A 22,960-nucleotide genomic window follows, 5' to 3' on the forward strand; every position below is an offset into this window, starting at 1 on the left:
CACACTACCTTCGCAGACAACCATTCATTTGCTGCTGAGAAACAGGTTACTGGTGTGTTATCTTTGTAGTATTCTGCATTAGGGGGCAGCATGGATCAAACGAGGTTGGCCCGTCTCTGAACTTGCTAAGCACTTCCGATTGCATGATGCATCTCAATACGGTACTGCGATTATAAAGATTTGAAGAAAAAAAAACAGGCGCAATTAGTAAAATGTTATTTTGTTTGAATAACAGCATTTAACTACTATATAGTATTCTATACAGTTTATAAGGACAGAAAGGTAACCGAAGAGCACCTCAGACTTACATAACCGTGCAGTCACAGTTACATTGCCGGATAATATATACATGATGATTAGATAGTGCCAATTCACTTGACGCTCAGTGGTGCTGACTCCATATGGTAGCACCTGTAGGAATCATCTGAGCACAGCCTGACGTAACATATTCACAGCGCTAGAGACAATGACAAGCTGACTGGCGGGACAATGGTAACGACTGGAATGAGCTTTGCTGATGTTCTCTCTGAGGTATACATTTATGTGTGAACATGATGCAAGACGCCTATGCTTATGATGAAGGTGAGCTGCACAACTGGTGGTAGTGTTATTTTATATACGCTTACATTGATGGGCATCTCTCATCCTGAGCTATCGTGCACAGCACAGCTGTCCTTACAGACCTTTTGGAATGTACTAAACCGCGCATGCACACACATTCTTATCGTCAACGTCAATCGCCAGGTGTTTGTACGGAAAATATTTAGTGTATTACCAGGTATCTACTTTATTTCGAGAACGGGTGCCGAAATACACATCAGGACAATACAACTACTAGAAATGTAGGAAGCACCTATCAAGCAGGAATTTAAAAAGGGTTCGCTAGTGACAGCCTACTTCAAAGCACAAAAACACCGTGTTTCCGCTGGGATGTCATACGACATTTTGCACATCAGAAATGATTCAGTCACATTTTTTACTGAGTAACATTTCAATTTCGCAACGTGAATGGCTACGCTTGAGAAAACACGTAATACATTGCGTCATTTCTCTCGTTTTATCTATAGAGAATGCCTAGTCTATGAATGTGCGGTATTAGCTGTAACAGGCCCCATTACCGCTCCACCTTCTATGTCTCTCTCCCCATGTATTGTTTTCACAAGCCCGATATATGCCACATAGAACCGTTTAACACCGCAATTCAATTTAATATAAAAGCACCTGTTCAAGTAGCGTTCGTGTTCGAGGCACTAGCCTAGCCGTTGGTGTCTCGTTGAACTGATATCTTATTACTAGCAAGGCACTTTCCTTTCCCGCGATAGTTCATCTTTACCGGCAAACAGCCTACAAGGCACCTATCGTAAGACACAGTACTTCAAAATCCTGTGCGCTCTGATTATTCGACCACGTGTCCCTGCTCCGGCCATTTTCTTCTTTTTTACCCCCCTTTTCAGCAAGTTCGCAAAAGAAAATTAGATGCGACACCGTAGTATATCTTCGGAGCACACTCGAAAACCACACCATTCTCAGAAGCAATATCGGGCTGTCGACAAGAGCTCCATCGCCACTTCTGCCTCTTCAGCTTCCGGCTATCGGCGAAGCATTCGAGACTCTGGCACTTGCTGCGAAACCTGAATTAGAACAGTCTCGGTGTCTTCCTATACCTCAGAAGTTTTCAAGGTAAGCTGTACTTGATTTCATCATGTACCAAATGCGAAGCCCTCTTCGAACATTTTCCCTCCCATTCAGCACCGCCCTGTGCCTCTCCCGATGCTGTATTATTTTACCTAAATCGCTTACCGTAGCCATATTCCTCGGATAGAAACAATCTGCATGGAGAGTTTCATAAACATAGATTAAGAAGCCTAAGGTAGCAAAAAATAATACTCTGCATGAGGTTATCCACGCCCTAATATTAAAAAGTAACCATGAAAACAAAGTCAGCTTTTAAACATGCTTATATGGTTTTTCATACTGTCATTATTCTCTATAATTACCTTATTCGTTGAATTATATTAGGAATTCACCAACATAGTCGGTTCCTACAACAAATTATTTAACATACAAACAACTTAAAACGCCGTGCCATTGTTGTCATAATGGGCGTTAACATATATGTTGTCGGCAGCAAAGTGCCTGCATAATCATATTGTGGGATAAGCTATTGCACCTACGACAAACACCACCAGCCTCAGATATTGCCAAACGCTTGCGGCGCCTCCGGAAACAATTAGCTTTTTTTCAGCAAACAATATGTTTCCAAACGACAGTTGACGGAAGGCTGTGCATAAGAACGACAGAAATAAATTAGCAGAAAACCTTCGTATAATTGCTACGAAGTGAGTGGAACGCGCTTACTCTGGCATACTGCTACACCAAAAGGCAAGAGCAACGACCTAAAGAAATAAAAACGTTGCGATACAAAGGAAAAATTGTATGGACGACCTTTGGAACTTATTGAGTAGAAATCAACGTCCATTATGCGTAAACGGTAAGGGGCTACGCGCTTTCAAATCACGATTGGCAGTCTCACAAACGGTGTATAGCCGAGCATGTGGGGAGCGTTCTTGTTGCGTTCCGTGCACTCTATTAGTCATGGCTTGGAGACTTCGTTGACATTAAGGCGTGCGGTTACTCATACAAAGTGGTGTATCTGTGTAGTAATGGAGGAGTCCGTACAGACGCACTGAAGGTGCTGATGTAGGCATTGTGTGGCAGTGCTGTTGACAGTAGGTATGGTCAACCGAGGTAGCCAGCGTCATCTAACCCCCTCCCCCCACCCTCCTCCGTAAGCATGCATTGAACCAAGAAGTGTCAAAATAAATTTCTCATTGCGCAGTGCTGTTACCAATGGCGCCTTTCGTGAGATAGTGCCGCTTACCTAGTTGAAGAGTTCGCAAAATGAACTAACAACCACTTCAAACCGGTATATATATATATATATATATATAATTTGATAGACTGGTCTAGAGACGCAAGCAATATCTCGAATGCACTGCTTAACTGGAATGGCGGTTTACATGCACTTAAGGCGCTTCACTATTTAAAAAATTATCAATATTGCAGGCGTTTTGGCAACAGTCACACTAGCATGCATTAACAATGTTTGAAAAATATTTACCCTCACACAGCTGATTTGGGCAAATATCAGTAGGCAGTAGCACAAGATGGAAATGATGCTCTGGGAGCAATGGAGCCTAGAATGCAACATAGTGGCGTAAGGTTGTACACAACAGCCACAATCGCTTCCAATTACCGATAATTTATTAGTCGAAAAGCATTGCCTTACACTCAGACACTGGATCGCGAAAGCAATTTTATTGAACCTTGTTTTTTTAAATACGTCATGTCATTGAAAAAGCTGTCTAGCTTGTACTTTGCCGATACATACGCAGACATTATTGGGGAGGTTGAACACCACGTAAATCCACACAAAGGCATTGAGACCGTAAATGCACACTGCCGAAGACACATCACCGGCAAGAAGGCTAAGTCATACGAAAAAAAAACCTGTGATTTTGGTCAATCAGGGCACTTGCAAAAAATTATGCGTGGCTCTGCTATCGCAAACACCAGAGACCCGCTGAGCTGTGAAAAGCCTAATAAAGTAGTGGCAGACAACACACTTAGTCTAACTTTTGCTGGGTTTCTCCCATCTCCGCTGGTCTCTGGTGTTTGCGATAGCAGAGCCATGCATAATTTTTTGACATGCCAGTGCAGATTGAGAATGATACGATTAGCAATGCAACAGCAAAGCCACAGTAATTCAGCAATCCAGTATGGGATTGGACGCCATTAAGCACCGTTAGTCCCAAGTCGTTGCATGTTGCTAAAGTTCCTGAGCACCCTCAACCCAGGATATTCCAATCTCCTCTGTTTCCTGGCGCTCCGGATTTCTTCGCGATGTTCTGCGTAGTATCGCGATGAATTCAAGTGGCCACGTTCACGAGCCTCTGGATCTTCATTTCTTGGCCTACGCGAACTCTCAGCTTCCCTCAATCTAAACTCGGGATGTTCTCTTCTGCACGCTTGGTTTCAGCTTCCCTAGTTCTCGCTTCAGTCTTTCAGAAGCGACGAGTGTCCAGTTCTCTGGTCCAAACCTGCCGAGACACCACCAGAGACATCGGCTGCAGTCACGGACACCGGGCGCTTTCAGCGAGAACGCGGGGAAAAGCGGTCGGCGTTGGCCGCCGCTCTGCGCGTCTCACTACCACCTGCCTCAGTCGTCCTCTCCATCTCGCATCTGCTATGCTGCGCGATGCTATTTTTATACTCTGCTTTCACTCTCTCTCAGCTCTCTCTCCCCCAGCTCGGCGAAGCTGCGGACGACCGAATGATCATCTTAGCGAGGTTTTAACAGCTCCGCCGTAAAAAGACGTTGACACAAACATGAACGAGGAGGAATGGTGAGAAATGATGCACACAGGCGCTCAAAAATCATGATCACAGTGACTTAAAAGTTAGGAAACAACGACGAGGGAATGACTGCTACTGCGTGTTGGTGTTAGAGCTCACGTTCATCACTTCCCGCCGTGGGCTGCGTTAATTAATGCTATAACCAGTGTTAGCATTATATTCGGTACCAGCGAATCGGACGCCCTAATTGACACTATATCGGTCGTTTTTTGCACTACGCCTGGTATAAAGGGATCACCTTAAATCACCCTATATACTTTATCTGTTTACACCATGTCAGATATCAGCCAATTGGGTGGCCTTAAATTGAAGAACATGTGGTGTTTGTTTGAACTATGTCCGGCGTCGGTGAATCATGCAAGACTAGCGCCAGAAGTCAACAGGGATGGCAATGGTACGACGACTATGGTGTAATGACCACATTATTTTCAGTATTACGCATGCATTCAAGAGCCCCCTAGATTCGCACTATATGCGCTGGTTCTTTGCATTATATCCGGTGCTGGCCCATCGCCAAAGAGTGCAACCAGGAACCAACAAGGATGACAATGGTATGGCCATGTCGGCACGGTTACACAATTACTTTCAGTGTGACGAACGTATTTGGGACGAGGCAATCCGAAATACCGCAGCCAGCAGCAGCCGGAAAGTCTAACGAAGAGGTAAAGAAAGCTTGGCTTTGAAAAAAAAAAAGCTATGCTTAAACTATATCTTCAGGATACGACGGTGTACGCTTTCTTCAATGCAATAGCTGACATGGGAAATTTTCAAGCGCGCTTCCCCTCCCAACTCATGTGATTCGTACATGGTGGCAGACGTCGTCCTCGATTTGGAGTTAAAGTGGCCGTACGAGCTGATGCGTATCCGCCATCCCGTCCTTAATACATAATCGCAATTTATACCTTAGGCTGAGTGCTACAATTAGCTGGAGGTTGGCGAACTTGTCTAGAGCAGCCTAGTAGCGTTAGAAAGCTTACTTGCCGTATTTCGGTTATCCTCCTTCCGAATCCTTGCATCAGGATGGACCCGATGAAAGCCGTTCAAACTAGGTGTCAGAACATGGGAGTTACAATATTTTTTTCCGAAAAGCATAATCAAGCGTTTATTCAAAATAACCGGCAATTAGTATATTTTCTTCTCACAGTGGCGCTGCCCTCCGCGGTGGATGTACAGTGAAATCAGCAACATCCAGGCAATGTCAAAAAACGTTATCACTTGTCAGGCGCTAAATCTGGAACCGTGACTGTTGAAGAAAACAACATGACATTCAACGAGAAATAGCGCTCGATGCTTGAAGCAGACGGTCCCAAGGAACACTGATTCTGAATGTGTGCATGCAGGGTCCCTGCGGGACCATATGACGAGTGAACAGGAAAAATTTAGGACAGCGCAACGTGAGAAAGACGAATTTTGGAGACGTTTGTGGACACAGAGAATAAAACTCTGCTTCAATAATTTGTTTTCATACACCATGCTACATGCTAGAATTCCAAACTGGGCTGCCTTCTAACGCTGCTGAGATATTGTGCTTTGAATAGACCATGCAACCCGTAAACATTGCCGCTTGACTTTAGGCATGACTAAAACAGTGAGGAAAATACTACTCCGCCAACGACTGCAATTCGGTGTGAACTCCTCATGCACATATATGTAAACCTCGAGTGGAATGCCCAGTTAATCGATATAAAATTTCGATAGTTGGACATGCATAAAGAATACGACGATAACTACTACACAAAAAAGAGCGTTAGAGCAAGTATAGGAAAGGCATACTCACTGCAAAACTGTACATGCAAGGCTGAGAATTTCATTAATGAGTATGCGAATTGAGACTGCCATTTTTAAGACGCGGTTCCGCCTGAACAGAAAAGTGCAGCCTAAAACATTGTTGACTTCACGCAATGAACCATGCAGGTGAACATGGCTTCCTGGACCATCTTCGCGTGTGGGATCGTGGCCATGTTTGTGGTCTTCGAATGCTGCGTAGCTGATCCCGTGCTGGTTGGCGGCTGGACTAAGCACAGCGTTGGTGACAACGCGCTGTTCGAGGAACTGGCGCACTTCGCCGTATCGCGACAGGTCGGCGACCGGGAGTTCTTCGACACCGTGCTCGAACTGCTCGAGGCTGAGAGCCAGGTGCGTATAGCCTTTATGAGGATACAACACAAATTGTCTTCGATATAATTGCGGTACAAAACGTACCATTGTCACGTTTTTGTCGTGTGTGTCCTTTGAGAACTATGTGCGGCAACTTGCATCCACGCACAAAACGTGTTCTCTATTTTGATTTATCATCTTCATAATTTGGGACTGATGTTATACCAGCTTGGACGCTCCTAATCAGACACCTAAGTGATTTATACGGAGCTTTTTTTTTATTGCTTCAACAGCGAATTTGGAACGTGGGAACTAACGAGCGAAAAGCATTCAATGTAATTTGTGTTCTAGTTGAACGTATAAAAGCAATTCCGACAGTACATAAGTATGTTATTCTTAGTGATGCTTCGTCACCAGTTGTGTCCGTAAATAATATAAATAGGCCAAATCTCTTCACTTCACTGACGGCTTTGCTCAGACAACGCAGCTCATGTCGCTTGAAGCCTGCTAGAATTTCGAAATACAGGTAGGGTGAATTGCAGTTGCAGATTCAAAGGTAACAAGTAATTTCCATTAAAATGATAACATAGTAATTTTATTACGTGGCGCTTTCATTATTATAAGCATATATTTTGGTCTTGTGCTTGAAATAAAATATAAAAGAAATTATGAGGTTTTAAGTGCGAAATCTATTATCTGATTAGGCGGCTGGTGGCAGTGGGGAATTCCGGAACATTTTCCACCCCCTGGGGTTCCTTAGCGTGCGTCAAATGCTTGGTTGACGGGCGTATTCGTATTTTGCACCCATCGGTGTAAAGCCGCCGCGGCCGGCGTTTGATCCAGCGCCCTCGGGCATTGCCAACCAACGCTATAGACACTACGCCTACATGGCGGGTGGTGCTTCAAATAAAGTGAAGGAACAATTAGGGCTGAGGTGCAATTAGCACTGTGGCGCAATTGCGGCTGTGGCGCCAAAGCCAATTATCGGCTGTGGCACAATCTCTTATGTTGGGCAAGCTCTTAGGTATTCGTGGTAAAAGGGACCGAGTCAAAAATAGACAAAACAGCAAACATCACAAGTGCTCTCAGCGCAGCCTCTGTGGCTTTTCTTAACATGATCACTACAATAAATAACGAGAGTGTGTAGTTCCTTCTAAACTACATTAAAATGTGGTACTAAACGACTCATGCACTGTGATAGGCACCATCATGGTGGGCTAATTTTGGCTACCTAGGATACTTTACCATGCATCATAAGCATAGTTCAAGAGCTGTTTTTGTCATTTCGTATTCATCAGCCTGCGGATGCCGCCAATGGGATTACAGCCACAACTTTATAATTTCCTTTGGGGAAAATACGTGTAGGAGCAAATGTGTCAGGGTAAATAAACTGACCCTGTAGGTCATAGAGCTAAGCGAAAGAGATACGCTGAAGTCCAATCAAGCTTGATAAATTGAATTTGTTTGGTTTGGCGTTCGTTTGTCTCTGTGTTCCTTTCATTCACTTTTATGGACGTGATAAAAATTGCGTGATGGCTATAGGAATGCAGTGCAAGCTACTCCTTGTTTTATGATGCGTGAATGTTTTACATACTTACGCTTCTGTGCAACCTTATACCGAATTATTTCTTCTGTTTTTGACTCGCATATGGCGGAGTTGTCAAAATGCATGCGTTGTGCTAGTAGAAACGGACAGCAAAGTGCAATCAAAAGTGTTCAATGAGCCGAATAGGGTGAGAGCACGCATCCATTACCGCCTCCTTTGGGGTTTATAAGAACACTAATGGTGGTTGCGTGTCGGTTATCGACCATGCGGTGCACCGTGTCTTGGAAAATTAAACCCAGTGGTGCCAATATCTGAATAAGCAAAAATGTATCTTTATCGTATTTTTATCAGCAGTATTGTTCAAGCATTATATCCTTTCCGATAAGCCCAATGAAACGCAAAAGCTTCCACAAGAGTTCGCCAACAACCGGCGCCTTATTCAGAAAACATTAGTATCCATCTACAAAATTGAAAAACCTTATTAGACTTTGGTCATCTTATGATGTTTACAAATTTGATGATGCTGCGGACGTCGTGTTGTCGAGTCGGTAATTCTGCGGCACAATCGCTTATCCTCTTGAAATTGCCTTTAGTTTACCACACATGAGGTTTATTGGCTATAATATGCTGCAATTGTAAACACGTGGTATTGGTCGTAACATTACCATAGATTGAATAAATATTATGAAGTTAAATATGGCACCTCCTTCTGAGCGAGAAGGCATGTAATCGGGTGGTCGAAGAAAACGAGTAGTTCATAACCGGCCGTCAGCAGCGCCTGAATTCTAACAGTAGTTGTACGGATAATATAAATTACGTGAAGCTGATAAAATCGACGTTGGTTTTATTATTAAGCGTTATTTTATGTTTGAGTTATGAAACACTGGTGCCAGGCGTCGAGCCCACTGGATTGATTGGTACTCTAGATAAGAGCACCAGTTTTCGAAGTGCTTGCGTAGTATGAAAGCCCTTCTGTTCTAGACAAATATTCCGTAATTTTTTTTCTGTCCTCATGCGGTGCAGGTTGTGGCTGGTACAAACTACCGAATAAAGTTCAAGACCACCGAATCAACCTGTAGGGTAACGGATACATACAGCAAAGAGGTTTGCCTCCCTAAATCCAGAGAGGTAAGCGTTCTTTTTTCATCTTTCATCAACACACACTCACGGCACACCTCTGTCACGTAGACGGCTTTCCACGCTGCAACACAGACTGGTTTTTTAACGCGTTTGCATTGCTAAAGCTAACGCAGTAAAATGTTCGGTAAGCACTTTTTTATTTATTCATTCAAGGAGACACGCAGCTGTTGCAGGAATGATGCCATTATATTCTATTGCCGCAGTGTAAATCATGTATATACGACCACTGTCAAGATTACTTGCCTAAAATAGGCTGTTTTAGTTCGATGTGCGTTGAAGCTTTGCGCGTGCGAACGTGCAGAATCAACGTGCGTTCTAAGACCACACGCCCGGGGCAATTATAGTCTTTTCTCATTTTTTCGGTTAGTTTGAGAATACAATAGTGCGTGATTATCAAGGTGCGGAGGCCGAAACCTGACGACATGAGTAACCTGACTAGGCCTAGCTCTAGCACCATGTGCCACTTGAAAACAGCCAGAGGAAATCTTACAGGATGTTTACAAGTAAAGGCCAAACCTCATTTTTGAAGATTTACGTGGCGCGACATAAAGCTTATGAGTCATTATTAAGTGACAAAGTGTATTATCTAGATGAACATTATCATTTTTTGTGCAGATACTGTCTGCCTCTTCAAATCATCCACCTGAAAAGACAAAATTCCGCGTTCTTGAACAACAAATTTCGTGCAATATCTTTTTACCTACAAATCGATCAATAAGGCGGTGTGAGCACAACGTCTGCACAATATTTTTTTTTTTCATCTGACACTGGGTTTTCGAAGCAATGCTCATATAACGCACAGCTAGATTGACGATCCACGACAGACTTATTTTTGAGGAGGGTTGAGCAATGTACACATTCCCTCCTTTACACGTACATATACTTGATTTCTCCTTCACATTGTAATGTCATTGAGACCACTAACCACTACGAATACTATAAGCAAATATGAACAGTTTAAGTATGCGTCATGAATAAACAATGAAAATAGCCTTACCAGAAGAAAAACACGTAGCTGCCGCAAGTCACTACTGGATTCTGGACGTATGATCTCTGCACTGACTTGCTAGTATCAAATCGTATACTGTATTCCAAGAGTTCCTCAGCTTCACTTGAGTATAGGAACGTCACATTTACTCAGAGTTTGACCCAAAATTGGATATTCCACGATTTGCCAATAAGAGTTCATTTATTTATACTTCTACTAATCTCGTTCCCATTCTCTGCACACCGACATCGAGTAATGTAAAAATTATGTCGTCCACATAGCTTTTTTTTTCTTAGTTAGGAACCAGAGAGAACAATGCACATTTAATGGAAAATCTGGACATCATTTTGCCCCGCCTTCAGCAGCTACTTTTTGCTGCTAATCAAGATCCCTGGACGGTTCATATTTATTGAACTCCACGTTAAACTTTTAGCAATTGTCGTGACTAACATAAAAACTAGTTTGGAAACGTCTAGCTTGCCTGAACCTCTATTTGATGTGTGAGAACTGTATTTTGGTATTGTGTTTGGGTACTGTATTTTGGTGCAGCTTTTTCCTTTCCATGTTTTTTTTTCTCCAGACGGTCAAGGATACTTGCAGCGCTGTCATCTACGACGTGCCTTGGCTGAATGAACGATCGGTGTCCTCTTTCACCTGCGAAGGAAACACTGTTTCCACGTAAAGAAACAAACTTATGACATCTCGACAATGTAGCAGTACTCATTCTATTACGATCCTCTCTTTCCGTGTATTGAATGTCATATATGGAATAAACGGCCGGCTAGTGCCACTTTAGTAAATTTGGTTGTTTCACTGCGATGGCAGTGCAAAGCCCTTGACTGGTTTTGCTATGTCCGCTCAGCCAACCCTATTGTTGAGGCTACGGGTCCTTGTCAATACATATTTTGCCTTGTCCATGAACCTACAACTTTTCGCGAAATACCAAGTTATAAGAGACGCGCGCGATGGTGGTGCCATGCTTTTCCCGGTTATATGTACCTTTCAAATAAGCTTAACAATTCCTTACACTATGCTTTCTCTGACTTAAATACCTGTTAATTATTACGTTTGTGGTTAACAAGAGACTGAGTCCTTCCCATCCTCCAATATTTCTCGCTGTGCGTCTCTTCCGCAAGATGGTGCATCTACAATGCAACCTTAGTCAATGCGATACGATATGTACCCGTGGGGAGCGTAGACAGTTTCTTTTAGAATCGCATAATCAAAGAACGTTCGCAGAATAGGCTTAGACATCTGGATTGCGGCGAAACCAATGGCGCGGCAGATCAGGGCGTGACTCTGGAGCAACGGGTCTCTTTCGACGGAATGTAACGAGTGGAAGGATTCTGAATGGCTTCAAGGTTGAACTAAGATTCGTGTGATTTGTGTCACATATTGCGCATGCTTAATCAATTCCATAACATTCAAACATCGTATAGAAAGCCAGCTTTCAGTGATGTGGGTATACATGAACAAGAAATGAAGGCTTAAGCTTTATGATATCCTATCGGCGCTATATTTCACGAAAGATGCGCAGAAATGGGGAGAAAGGCACCTTTACGTGCTGGCAGATGGCAGGGCTGCGCCATTACCCCACAAAAAAAAACTTCCACGCGTTGGAGCTATTACGCCAACCCGATTCACGCCAGCTGTTGTATTTCGTGATTTTAGGTTGCATCCGTCATTCAAGGCACCATTTCGACTCACTATTATCTTGTGCTTGAAGGTTCGGGCTGCCAGTTATGTTAGTGATTTGGTTATAAAATGCAGTCACCGCCAAACATTGATTTCCAGAAACAATCGCGCGCTTAATTGAAAAAATCCCGACAGAACTCACCTTACACTGAATGTCTACGTTCATGCGATTAACAGTGAAACCATGCAGCGACACATCGTATAATGTATGCATAATGTATGCGGCGTGTGTGCAGCCAGGTTCCTCTCCAGCGTTTCCCTCTGGACGTGCTGTGTCAACTAGTGGCATGGCCGCGAAATCCGCGTGGCTCATTTGTGATGATAACATTCACTCAGGATTGTCAGATTATGTATCACGCGGTTTGGATGCCGCCCATCACCGCATCAAATTTAAATTATTATTCTTTTCTCTATCAAGAGTGGTACATGCTATGTGGCACAGACTTATTCAAGTTAGCGTCAAATGTGGCCATTGAGCAGCACCAGATATCCAGTGGCATATATCCCCAGTAACCCAAATTGGTGTGAAAGAGCTTCATTAACGAGTGGCGCATACCCATGTGCACTTACCCAGTGAACCGAAATTGGCCTCAACGTTCTTCACTGAATAGCGACACATTCCTAATGGCCCAAATTTGCATTAAAATGTTCATTGAATAGTGGCTCAAAGCTAGTACCACAAAACCAGTGAACCAAGTTGTTCCGAAGGTTGGTTTTGAGCCGTGTTCCACCAACCCGGCAGCCCGATGCGCTACCCATTAGAACGTGGATCATGGGCCCACTTCCAGCAACAAAGGCCGGTACGAAGCGAGTAAACACATGAGCGGCACTTATGCTACGTCAGGTACCCGGGACCCAAGTTCCCCCTACGATTGGTTTAGAACCCCGTTACCACATCACAGCAGCGCGATACTCTAACTACCAGACTACGAATTACTCAGTGACCCAAGTTGGCGCGAAAACTGCCAGATGAATGGTCGGACCAACAACCTACGTGAAGTCCGTAAACTACCGTAATATTGCTAATTGCATTATTATTATTAAGCCATATCCAAGTAATATGCCCTTGCTTTATTTACGCCGGGGTGAAAACAGTTGTTACGGAAAAATAAAAAAGAGCCATTACTGGCAACATTATTTACAAAAATTATTTCTTTCTAAATTAAATAATTTGGTATTACAGATTATATTCAAGCCTTCAACTCCTGCACCCCATTTCTCGGATTCGTTCTCTTGGGGGAACTTGCGTTGTGTGGGCGAACTTTACTATTTCGGTATGCTCCAGATCGAACTAACTGTTCGTTGCCGAGTTAAAAGGCAAAATGAAGAGAACAGTAAAATCTCAATAAAAAGTACAAACTGGTCATGTATCTTGCATCTCTAAGGCACGCGCTGAACCATATCGTGACTAGCAGCAGGCGGTTTCCTTGAAAATAAGCTTACGCTCTTACCTGCGGGCCTGTTCCGCTTAACTCGAGAAGAAAATGGAAAAATTAACACTGATACGCCAGCGTCCTTGTACAAAGAAATTGCCATCAAATTTTAAGTTTTCTTTTAGATATCTATGAACTATTAATAACTTCGAACATGTAGACTGTTAGCAACCTAGTATATACAAGTAGAAAGCTTTCTTGCTTTCCAAAAGCGCTTTCTTGCATATGATTATCACGGAATGAAGTCAGAGACCAGTAAGCACCATTAGCTGAGGATGTCCCCCTTTTTTTCTCTAATTTCTGTGCATCTATAGCTGTAGAAATCAACCAATTAGAGACACGTTGCTACGAGCCAGGAAAGTTCGAATGGCAAATTTCGTTGCCACTGGGCATGCGCCAGGCGCCCATTCACGTATGTTATTCTGCCCCACCCGCCTGTCAAGGCTCTGAGCACCATAGCGTAATAGCATGTATCTCGACGTTCTATGCAGGCTGTCACTAAAGGGTAAGCTGCGAGTCGTATACGCTGATGACGCGTACATCGAGGTTTACACCTGGCAAACGCTAGAAGGCACTTTTGACAACGCTAGCCGGAGCCACGGAGAATTCTTTCTACGTATAGCCGGAGCCAAGCATGAAAGAAGGTCGGAGGCATTAGGAACAGGTATTTTCCATAATGGGCGACACGTGTCGTTGCTAAAGAATTCACACTCGTGTTACTCTTGTTTACGTACCTGTCTGCGACGAAAAAGAAACTGCGGACAGGTTAGGACAGACCAGCTCAGTTTTACTTCCTAGCGTGTTTGGGGCGCTATGTTTTCCGGCTGCCACATCAAGACGCAGCGCGCCTGATTCTAACCGCGCAGGCTTTCCGATCGGTTAATTTGGTTCACAGTTATTCTTGATTGTTCACTAGGTAAACGCAGTGGGTTTACTGCCACCATTTCTTTCATGACCACGGGCTGCATCAGCGTTCTTGCTTTTGATGTGGTAAATTATCACTGCTCGAACTCGGACGACTTGGCCTTCAATGATATTGCAACTATATTCTGCCCTGCATTTTTTTTCTTTACCCCTGAGTTCTCACCCTAGTTGCGCGCGTCCTGGAATGCCTGTCTTACCACGGGGCATAAACAAAGCGTGCGGTGTGTTGTTGCACTTGGGTGAATCGCTTGGACACGATAATATGAAAACGTTTAATGAAGTCGTCGCCAGCTCGTTATATGCACAGCTCACACATAATAAAGCCAAGTGAATCACAAGAGGAATTACTTGTTCCTGTAAAGTAAAATGAAATGATGGCACAACGTGAAATGAAAGTGGGGGAAAAAACTACTTGCCGTCGGCAGTAGCCGAACACACATCCAACTAACCGCGTCTACGATGTTATGCGTATTTAGGTACGGTAGCGACTGTTACTTTTATACTTTATTTCTTGTACGTGGAGAAGATCTGTCTTAGAGAGTGCCAGCTTGCGGTGCTCAAGGCCATGGCGGCGGATGTGGCATACCCTTTTGACCTAAGGTGCCAAGTAGTACGTGAACTGTAGGAGTAGGCAGCTGGCCAATAAGCCCTTTCTTTTTCTTTTATTGAGATAAAAGTGAACCGATAATTTGTCGTAGCCATTTGCTGGCGGCGGCTACTCTTTTACGTTTCATTGATGATATCTACTACAAAATAAAATGGGTCTGAATGCTTGCATTAGGTAATGTAAGCATTTACACTTACCTTTCAAGCTGGATGAGTAATACAGCACACAAAATAAAATAAGTGTAAAAGCTTTCATTAGGTGATGCCTCCATAAAAAATAAAAATAAACACATGTGACACACTACGAGCGAAAGTGTATTTCGAGAAAGTCTCATTTGAAACGAAGTCCGTTGTTGTCTAGCGTAAATTGGTTTTAAATGCACAAATGAGGCAATTCGTTACGACATATTAGAATGAAAAATTGTCACAAATTGTGGCATCTTCAACGAAGCGTTCAAATATTTTCACAACTTTGTGATGAACTTTTGATGCACATGGGCCTAGCGCCTTGTCAAGTGAAAAAGACCGATGCGAGTCGAACGCCGTCTTCTTCAAGGCACTGTCCATGTGTGTTGCGCTTGGAAACATAGTTGGGTTGTATGCATACTCTTTAGCGTGTTAGCACTAACATGCTGGGGAAGACACATGCTTAATTCGAAATAAGAAGTGTGTTGTGTAAGCAGTTCCGAAGCGGAGAAAATATAAGATGGTGTCGTTGGCCTCCTGGAAGGTAAAGGCCCAGCTGGTACTCAAGATGCGGATCAACTTAATATATGATCGATTCTTTTGTGACTCCTGTGAACCGGTTCTACACACACAGTTCTCGTTTGATGCTTTGTAAGGTGAGGCTTGCGTCGGACTGGGACATGGAAATGAGGTGAGTTACCGAATTTTCCTCAGCCACTTTCTATAGCGCATCTCCATTTAACTTCCTTTAAATCCGCAATGACACGGAACCCTCTATAATACCACATGGGGTTGTAACGCTGTATCCGGAGCAAGTTATTTTAGTAGAGCGTAGGTTGGAAGCGCGCCTATTTGTCCTGGACTCTCATTTTCGATGCATGTCACAGCCGCCAAGAAATCAACGATGACATCTCAATGTCTTGGTGTCTTTGACATTTTGATGAAGCCATGTCTGGTAAAATGACTGCTAGCTCCAACATGGTTGAAAAAGAAGTATAGCCTATTTAACACTCATATTCTTCGTGCAACTCTGCAATAATAAATGTCCCTGTTAAACTTTCTTAGTGGAACTATCAGTGCACACATCAGCGTAGTCTGTACATTTTAAAAATATGTGAAACCAACTTAGCCGCTGCAACGGCTGATACCTCAATTTTACTACAACATTTTGTTGATGCTGCAGTGGTTGGTAGTTTCAGAAATCAGTGGGGGTAGTTTAAATCTGGATGCCAGATTCTGCAGAACCTACTGTCTTATGCTACCTCAAGACATCAAACTTGTCTCCGTCAAGACTTTCGCCATGCAATGAACGTGAAGAAGGCACGGACGGAAGAAGGTGAATGATTTTGGTTAACCCCAACTATATGAAGCCAACAAATAATGAATCATATATACCATTCTTATGATTGGGAGTGCACTACCCAGCTTTTATTCCTTTAGACACAATGATAACCGTATGTATGTATAGTTATGCATATCCTACTCTTTTCATTAGCGAATCGTGCTCGAAGTTTGCCATGAAGTGACATTCCGCTTTTTATCGCGGCCCTTTTATTGGATCCAATGCGCGCGCGTAGTGCATGCACATAAGGCATATATGCGTGCACGTGCTGTGCGAATAAACAATCCCTAGCGTGAAGGCGCTTTGATTTCCGCATACACCTTTTACTTGCTTGCATCCCTATTAATGTTAAAGCGATGTATTAGTGCTGATTACAGATTGTTAGGTTTTCCCGCCGCAAAGGAAGAGCTAGGCAACAAGATACCGCCATAATGAAGGACTATTTGGGTTCTGTCAGCATGCGACTTAGTTGTGTATACGCGCAGGTTGAATATATTCGTCATATTATTGCGGTGGCTGCAGTGGAAAGTAGAATAGAACATCATGTGTACAGATGCATAACGCTATTGATGGCATGTTCATATTCTACAGAGAATTGACCAATTGAGTCCGCAAGTCAGTAGCAATGGACAAGCTGTAGGCGATACTCTCACAATACTCAAAGGTTTGCAATTGCAGGAGGCGGATTAAGCCGCCTTCAAGGGCTTCCACATGACACTTGTAGAGCCACGGTTTATAGGAGTACACTATCCAATAAATGACTAAAATGGAATGTGTTTTTTCTAATAATTAGGAAACGTGCTAATCATGAAGCAGCTTTGTTTGGAGTTACAGTACACGTGTTTTATTGGCATCATTTACTAGGAGGGTGCACCGAAGACTTATAAGAAGCTGAAAGCCGTGGATGTATGCAACCAGCCGCTCATGTCTATGACGTCAACGCTGTCCGGCGTGCACCAAATGATAGAGCTTAATGAACAACCAAACTATTCTATAGAATGAACGATTTCACGAAATGACCGAGTATTACGACCAGTCTAAACTTGTGGTAATTAAATAATATAACGTTGATTTTGCGAACGACACGTGCCAAGTATACTTGCCATGGAAGGGTAGAAGATCGGATAGCTATATCGTCGCTGCTCAGTGACCATCCTAATGCCATTGCCCCTACGGTGTTCATTATACTGGCAGCCTTTTTCTTGTGCGGTGGTTTTAAACCCCTTCTTCGGGGGGCCAGCGCAGGCGATCGATTCGTCGACCTCATCCCTGACTTGTACACTGACAACCGTACGAGAATCGTCACTGCCGACGGCATCACCGTGCCCATTCCCATTCTTGCTGTCCTCTTAGCGGGCTCATGTTTAACCTTGTCGTCGACCCTATCATCCGGGACATCCAGGGTGGTGATCGTTCCCACAACAACCTGGCGTATGCCGACGATTTGACACCTTTGGCGGCCAGTCCCGAGGCATTGCAGGTCCGAATTGACCGCATTGAACCTCTGGCGTCGGACCTTGCTCTTGCTCTCAACCCAGCCAAGTGCCGCTCCCTCCACCTGAGCGGAGTACATCCTGTGGGGACCAGACCATCGAGCTTCTCTGTCGTGGGTTCTGCCATCCCTGCCATGGCTGATTTCCACGCCCAAAAGTTCCTGCGTAGCCCGGTGGTCTTCCGGATTCCTAACGATCACGTCAACATCATCGAGCAGGTCATTCAGAGGCGTACAGCGCTACTAATATCTATGCTGGCCCCGTGGGAGAGGTTGGACATTGTACGGACCTTCGTCTTCCCAGGCTGAACTTCATGATGAATGCGATTCCCTGGGAAAGGACGACTGGCAGATTCTGCTTGATGCACTGCGACCCCTGCTAAAGAGGACGCTCTACCTACCACCCAACGTGTCGAATAAGTACCTATACGGGAGCCCACACTCGGAAGCAGCAGCCAGGCCACTCGCTGCCGAACTCAGCGATCTCTGCCGCATAGACAATGCCTTCAAGCTGCTGACGTCCTGGGACTTCGAACTTCACGATATGGCGTCGCATGGCCTGTTGGAGGTAGTATCCAAGCCTCTTCGCCGGCCAGCGGAACAGGGATACGTCGAGGACTACCTCAGCGGGTCCACGGAGGGCGACTTTCGCTCGCCGGCAGCGCAACTACGTTCCACCTGGAAGGAAGCACGCAAGGCGTCCCACCGCTTGGATGTCCTGTGGCAACTAGACCTTAATGGCGTCCGGACAACCCGCGTTGACAACAGACTCACCTCATCCCACCACAGGAAGGTTATCCGAACGCCTCGAGCCATACAATCGGCTGCCAGGGACACGGTTCAACACAGTAAGCCCAAACACGGCAAAGTGCTGCAGTGCGTGGCTGCCGACCCCGCCAGTTCCTACTTCATGCACACCGGGTCCTTTACCCTGTTTGCGGACTCGCGATTCATCCACAAGGCCAGGCTAAACCTTCTACTCTTAAACGGAGCCTGCCCGTGGATGACCGGCCGTGATCAGCGGTGCAGGGTCTGTGGATACGTGAGGGAGAGACTACCCCTCGTACTCTTCCACTGGATGTCCAAGAGCCCCATGTACACGGCCCGCCACAACAAAATCATGGCTCGTCTACAAATTCCGTGCCGTAACCGGTTCATCTTCATCCACGAGAATCGACCGGTCGGCAACACCAACCTTCGTCCCGATCTCGTCGTGGCACGCGGCGAGGAGGCGCTCGCCCTGGACGTCTCTTGTCCCTTTGACAACCAACCAGGCGCCTTCTCCACAGCCCGCACTGCCAAAATCACCAAATACGAGCCCGTTCACCTCCACCTTGCAGAGCAGTACCAGTGGGTGACCGTTGACGCCGTCATCGTCGGTGCTGTGGGTTCGTGGCACCCGAAGAACGACGCCATCATTTGACGGATGCGTTGCCGCTCTTACCTCAAGCTCTTCAAGAAGCTGGTGGTGAGTGATGTAATGGCTGCATCGAGAGAGATCTACCACAATCACGTCGCTCACCGGTAGTTGACGCCACTGCTGTTGACTAGACTTTCACCATTGGTCAGTGACGTCAGCCAGTGTTGGATTCTGATCGGACTGTTCTGTGCTGTGTCTGCGGATCTTCTACCCATTTCATGTACTTTCAACCACTCCTTACTCCCTTCATGCCTTTTTAATTTTCCTTACCCTCCGCATTTTTCATTAACGTGTGAATAAATATCTGTGTTCTTAGAATTGTACATGGCACCGCTTTCGGTCCCATGTGTCACAAGGGTAGTTCGAGGGCGCGTTACAGGTCGCGTAGCCCACCACGCGGAGTCCACAGGGGTATGTCCCATTGCGTTTAGGCCCTTTCTGCAACGTCACGAGGATCGGCCCCCTTTTTGGTTAAACAATAAAAATCCACGGAAACCTCGCCATATAAAGCTTCGCTGTAAAATGTTGCCAGCGATGATAACTAGCCAACATAGCAAAATTATATTGGAAGCATGTGAGCGGCAGGTTTAGTCACTATACAGGTGCCACGTGCGCCATGGCTCGCGTTCTGCGACTGAGGAGCTACGTTTTTGTGTAACTGTAATGTCCAAACTCATGCAAATAAGTTTTAAAGTTAATGGTGCTACGTGTACGTTTTTACGTCTCGGATAATAAGCTAAGAGCACAGGTATGCGTCACGAGAGAGCAGTTTAGGTGATCCCCTGATTTCGCCGAAACAAAGAAGAATTTTGAAGTCACCGATCAATACGGTGCCATCAAATCACATTACCTTCCAAACAGTTTTATATTTGCACCAGTGCTTTCTTTTATGCCGCATCACCAGGTGCTTCAAGGCTGCGGCTTGTTTAAGGTAGGCGCGGGGCGAACGATGCTGTTGTGTAACACACGATGCGAAATATCAGAAGCTTCCAAACCTTTCTGGGCATTGTGTAGAACAGAACGAGCTTTTATGTTCTAAGCATTATATCGCCTTCGCTGTTTTATCTCGTTTTACGCTATACCATATTTTTACCTCAGTCATAAGGCATTCTTCTTCCCTGCCAGTGGTCGCGCAGTCAAATGAATTGAATTCTGATGTTTTACGTGCCAAAACCGCGCTTCGATTATGAGGCACGTGTAGTGGGGGACTCCGGATTAATTTTTACCAGCAGGGCATCTTTAAAGCAACCCTGGTGGTCTTTGACACGCCAAATTGAGCACTCCAATTCTGCGCCATACGTTGCCGTTAGCCCATATACAGCACGAATATGAAGCAAACGAATTACGTGTATGAATATTTATTCGAAGAACATTTTAGAGAGGTTTGTGCAGGGTATATATACATATGCCAATTATGTAATACCCATATAAGTGGTCGTCAAGGATATAAAGAGAAGTGAAGATAAAAACATTGCTTTAAAACATAATCAAAACAGTTTGTTTTATTCGCCGGCACCTACGTTTTCTCTGAAAAGAAGTATCCACAAGATACCTGAAAAAAAAAACGTGCGAGTTACATGCCTTTATTCCAAATAAAATACGAGCAATAAACACTGGATCACATCAGAATTTTGACCAGTGACTAACGCGATATTCAGCTCTATAACACAGTTTCGACATTGGCTTTGCTCCAAGTGGTACATTCATATTTATTCTTCTATGCCTTATAGAGCGAGTGGAATGAAGAATACCGCATGAATTGTTACGCCATGGTGTGACGAAAGAAAACAAGTTCCATTGGGCGATTTTAAACAGACATGGCAAAACCTCGTAGGAACGAGTCAGCGCCGCACACATGTTTGTGCGACCACTCCCCTCAAACCTTTCCCATTTACGATGTCAGGCAAGCACGGGGATGGCCGTGATACTTGGTCGTTCCAAGCGAAGAAAGTGCAAAAAGCAAGAAAAAATAAATGAAACTTGTAAAGAGGCGCATTAAACTATAGCCACGCTGCCTATCCGGTTCTGCGCCCACTTTCTTGCTAGTTTCTTCCTTTCCCAACAATAAACAAAAAGAAATAGAAAACAGACACCATGCCGTAGTATATAAGCCGCGCGAACTCAAAGGCTTGGGAGTTCTGAGGACCATCCTCGCGGAAACTTCTCTGTCGCTGGCACCTACAGCGTCGACCGACTAGAAACCCGTGTTGTGCCCAGTGATTCAGAAACATACGGTGAGTTGCAATCATGTATATTCTGCTTTTCATGGGAGTTCTTTTTATGAAATGTTCATACTTCGGGGTGACTCTCTGGCTTTTACCATGCCAACCCATCAAATATCGATAATTTCAATGACAATATCTGTCTGTTATGCTACGAGCACTCGCAGAGAATTTCAGTGCCCTTTTACTCTCCCAACGGTAATTTACTTTGCGCTGAGATACGGGGGGAGGTTAAGGCATCAGATCTCGAACGGCATACGTGTAGCAAGGCTGTGTGAAAGATATAAAATACTTAGGCAGAGGCTTTACTCCAACAGCGACTCCCTAAGTAGGTGACAAATCAGAAACTGGCTTCTTGGGTATATATCGATGCAAGTGTGGTGACGTCTGTTGAATTTTAAAGTATACAACATATTCTAGTGTAGGAAGTACATTTGTTATTTGGGCCGTTAAAATAATTTTTTACAGAAAAATACAAATTGTAAAAAACGCTCAAGTGCAACATTTGCAGCACTGTAAATCAGCATAAATACAGATATCACACTCCTCTAAACGGCACCTGCTAATAAATATAGAGTGAACAAAGTTGATGTCATTGCATTTATATCAAATAAAATTTTCGCCACTAATTTGTGAATAGGGATCTTGCAAAACGTTCCTATGCATTTTGACAATTTAAAGTAAGCCGTACGCCAACATAACAAGTGTGTCTGGTACAGTAGTTCTATCACATGCTGTTTACGGAAAGGTAATTTCCGTTTTTGGAGGGGAGTTATAGATTTGTAAGCTTCCGGCTTTATTTCTTGCACCAAATGATTTTCGGTACCTTTTGTAGGAAATGGGAAGTTCTAAATACAAATTCTGCCTTATAGAGTTGCTGTAGTTTAGCTTTCTCTCCCAAATGCTGCAAATGTCCTTCCAATTGGTAGAGCAGTTGTCTCTTGAGAGGCTTTATCTGTTTACAATGTATTTGACAAGGGAACTTCAGCTAGGCCCCAAGCAAAAGCTTTCTTCTCATACGAACGTAAAATTTTATTATGTACTAGTGCAACTTGTCTTTCCAGCTTATCTCACGCCTCAAATTCTGGCGCCGTCCACAAATACGTGTAGTTTCTCTTCAACAGAGGTAACTTTCTCGGCGTAATGTTTGCAAGCTAATATGCGCTTTCACACAACAGACACATTGGTCCACTTGATATTACAAGCCGTGTATTTATGATTTTTCCATTCTCCTGATTATTTGTTCCTATGTTGTGAAGAAAATGTTGCACGGCAAACGTTCTTATATATATATATGTATATATATATATATATATATATATATATATATATATTGCGCTAGGACAGCCACGTGCACTTTCTCAAGCGACTAACAGGGCAGCATGAAAAAAGTGCTATACAACTAAATGCTAGTGCGAATCATGGAATCGGTTGTGAAGATTCAATTATGTGA

At 44.2% G+C, this 22,960-nt stretch overlaps 2 protein-coding genes across 3 annotated transcripts in view; both read left to right on the forward strand.

The window, feature by feature from the left end:
* Nucleotides 1–1,499: 1,499 nt before the first annotated feature.
* LOC119458460 (salivary cystatin-L) overlaps nt 1,500–22,960 on the forward strand; it is a 63,375-nt gene continuing 41,914 nt past the window's right edge. The window contains exons 1-4 of one of the 2 annotated variants that reach the window (XM_037720300.2): nt 1,500–1,680; nt 6,331–6,552; nt 9,083–9,187; nt 10,768–10,987. In XM_037720300.2, the coding sequence (XP_037576228.1) occupies nt 6,337–6,552; nt 9,083–9,187; nt 10,768–10,869 (423 nt within the window). In that variant the 5' untranslated portion in view covers nt 1,500–1,680; nt 6,331–6,336 and the 3' untranslated portion in view covers nt 10,870–10,987. Of the gene's footprint in view, nt 1,681–6,330; nt 6,553–9,082; nt 9,188–10,767; nt 10,988–22,960 lie in introns of those variants that run through there. The other variant, XM_037720301.2, reaches the window with a different exon arrangement.
* The window catches only part of LOC119458459 (salivary cystatin-L2-like), a 19,080-nt gene continuing 17,540 nt past the window's right edge, over nt 21,421–22,960 (forward strand). Inside the window, exon 1 of the mRNA XM_049671222.1 lies at nt 21,421–21,519. The gene's annotated coding sequence lies outside the window, so the exon portion shown is untranslated. The remainder of the gene's footprint in view (nt 21,520–22,960) is intronic.

Source organism: Dermacentor silvarum, chromosome 7 (assembly GCF_013339745.2).
Source record: "Dermacentor silvarum isolate Dsil-2018 chromosome 7, BIME_Dsil_1.4, whole genome shotgun sequence".
Classification (NCBI taxonomy): domain Eukaryota; kingdom Metazoa; phylum Arthropoda; class Arachnida; order Ixodida; family Ixodidae; genus Dermacentor; species Dermacentor silvarum.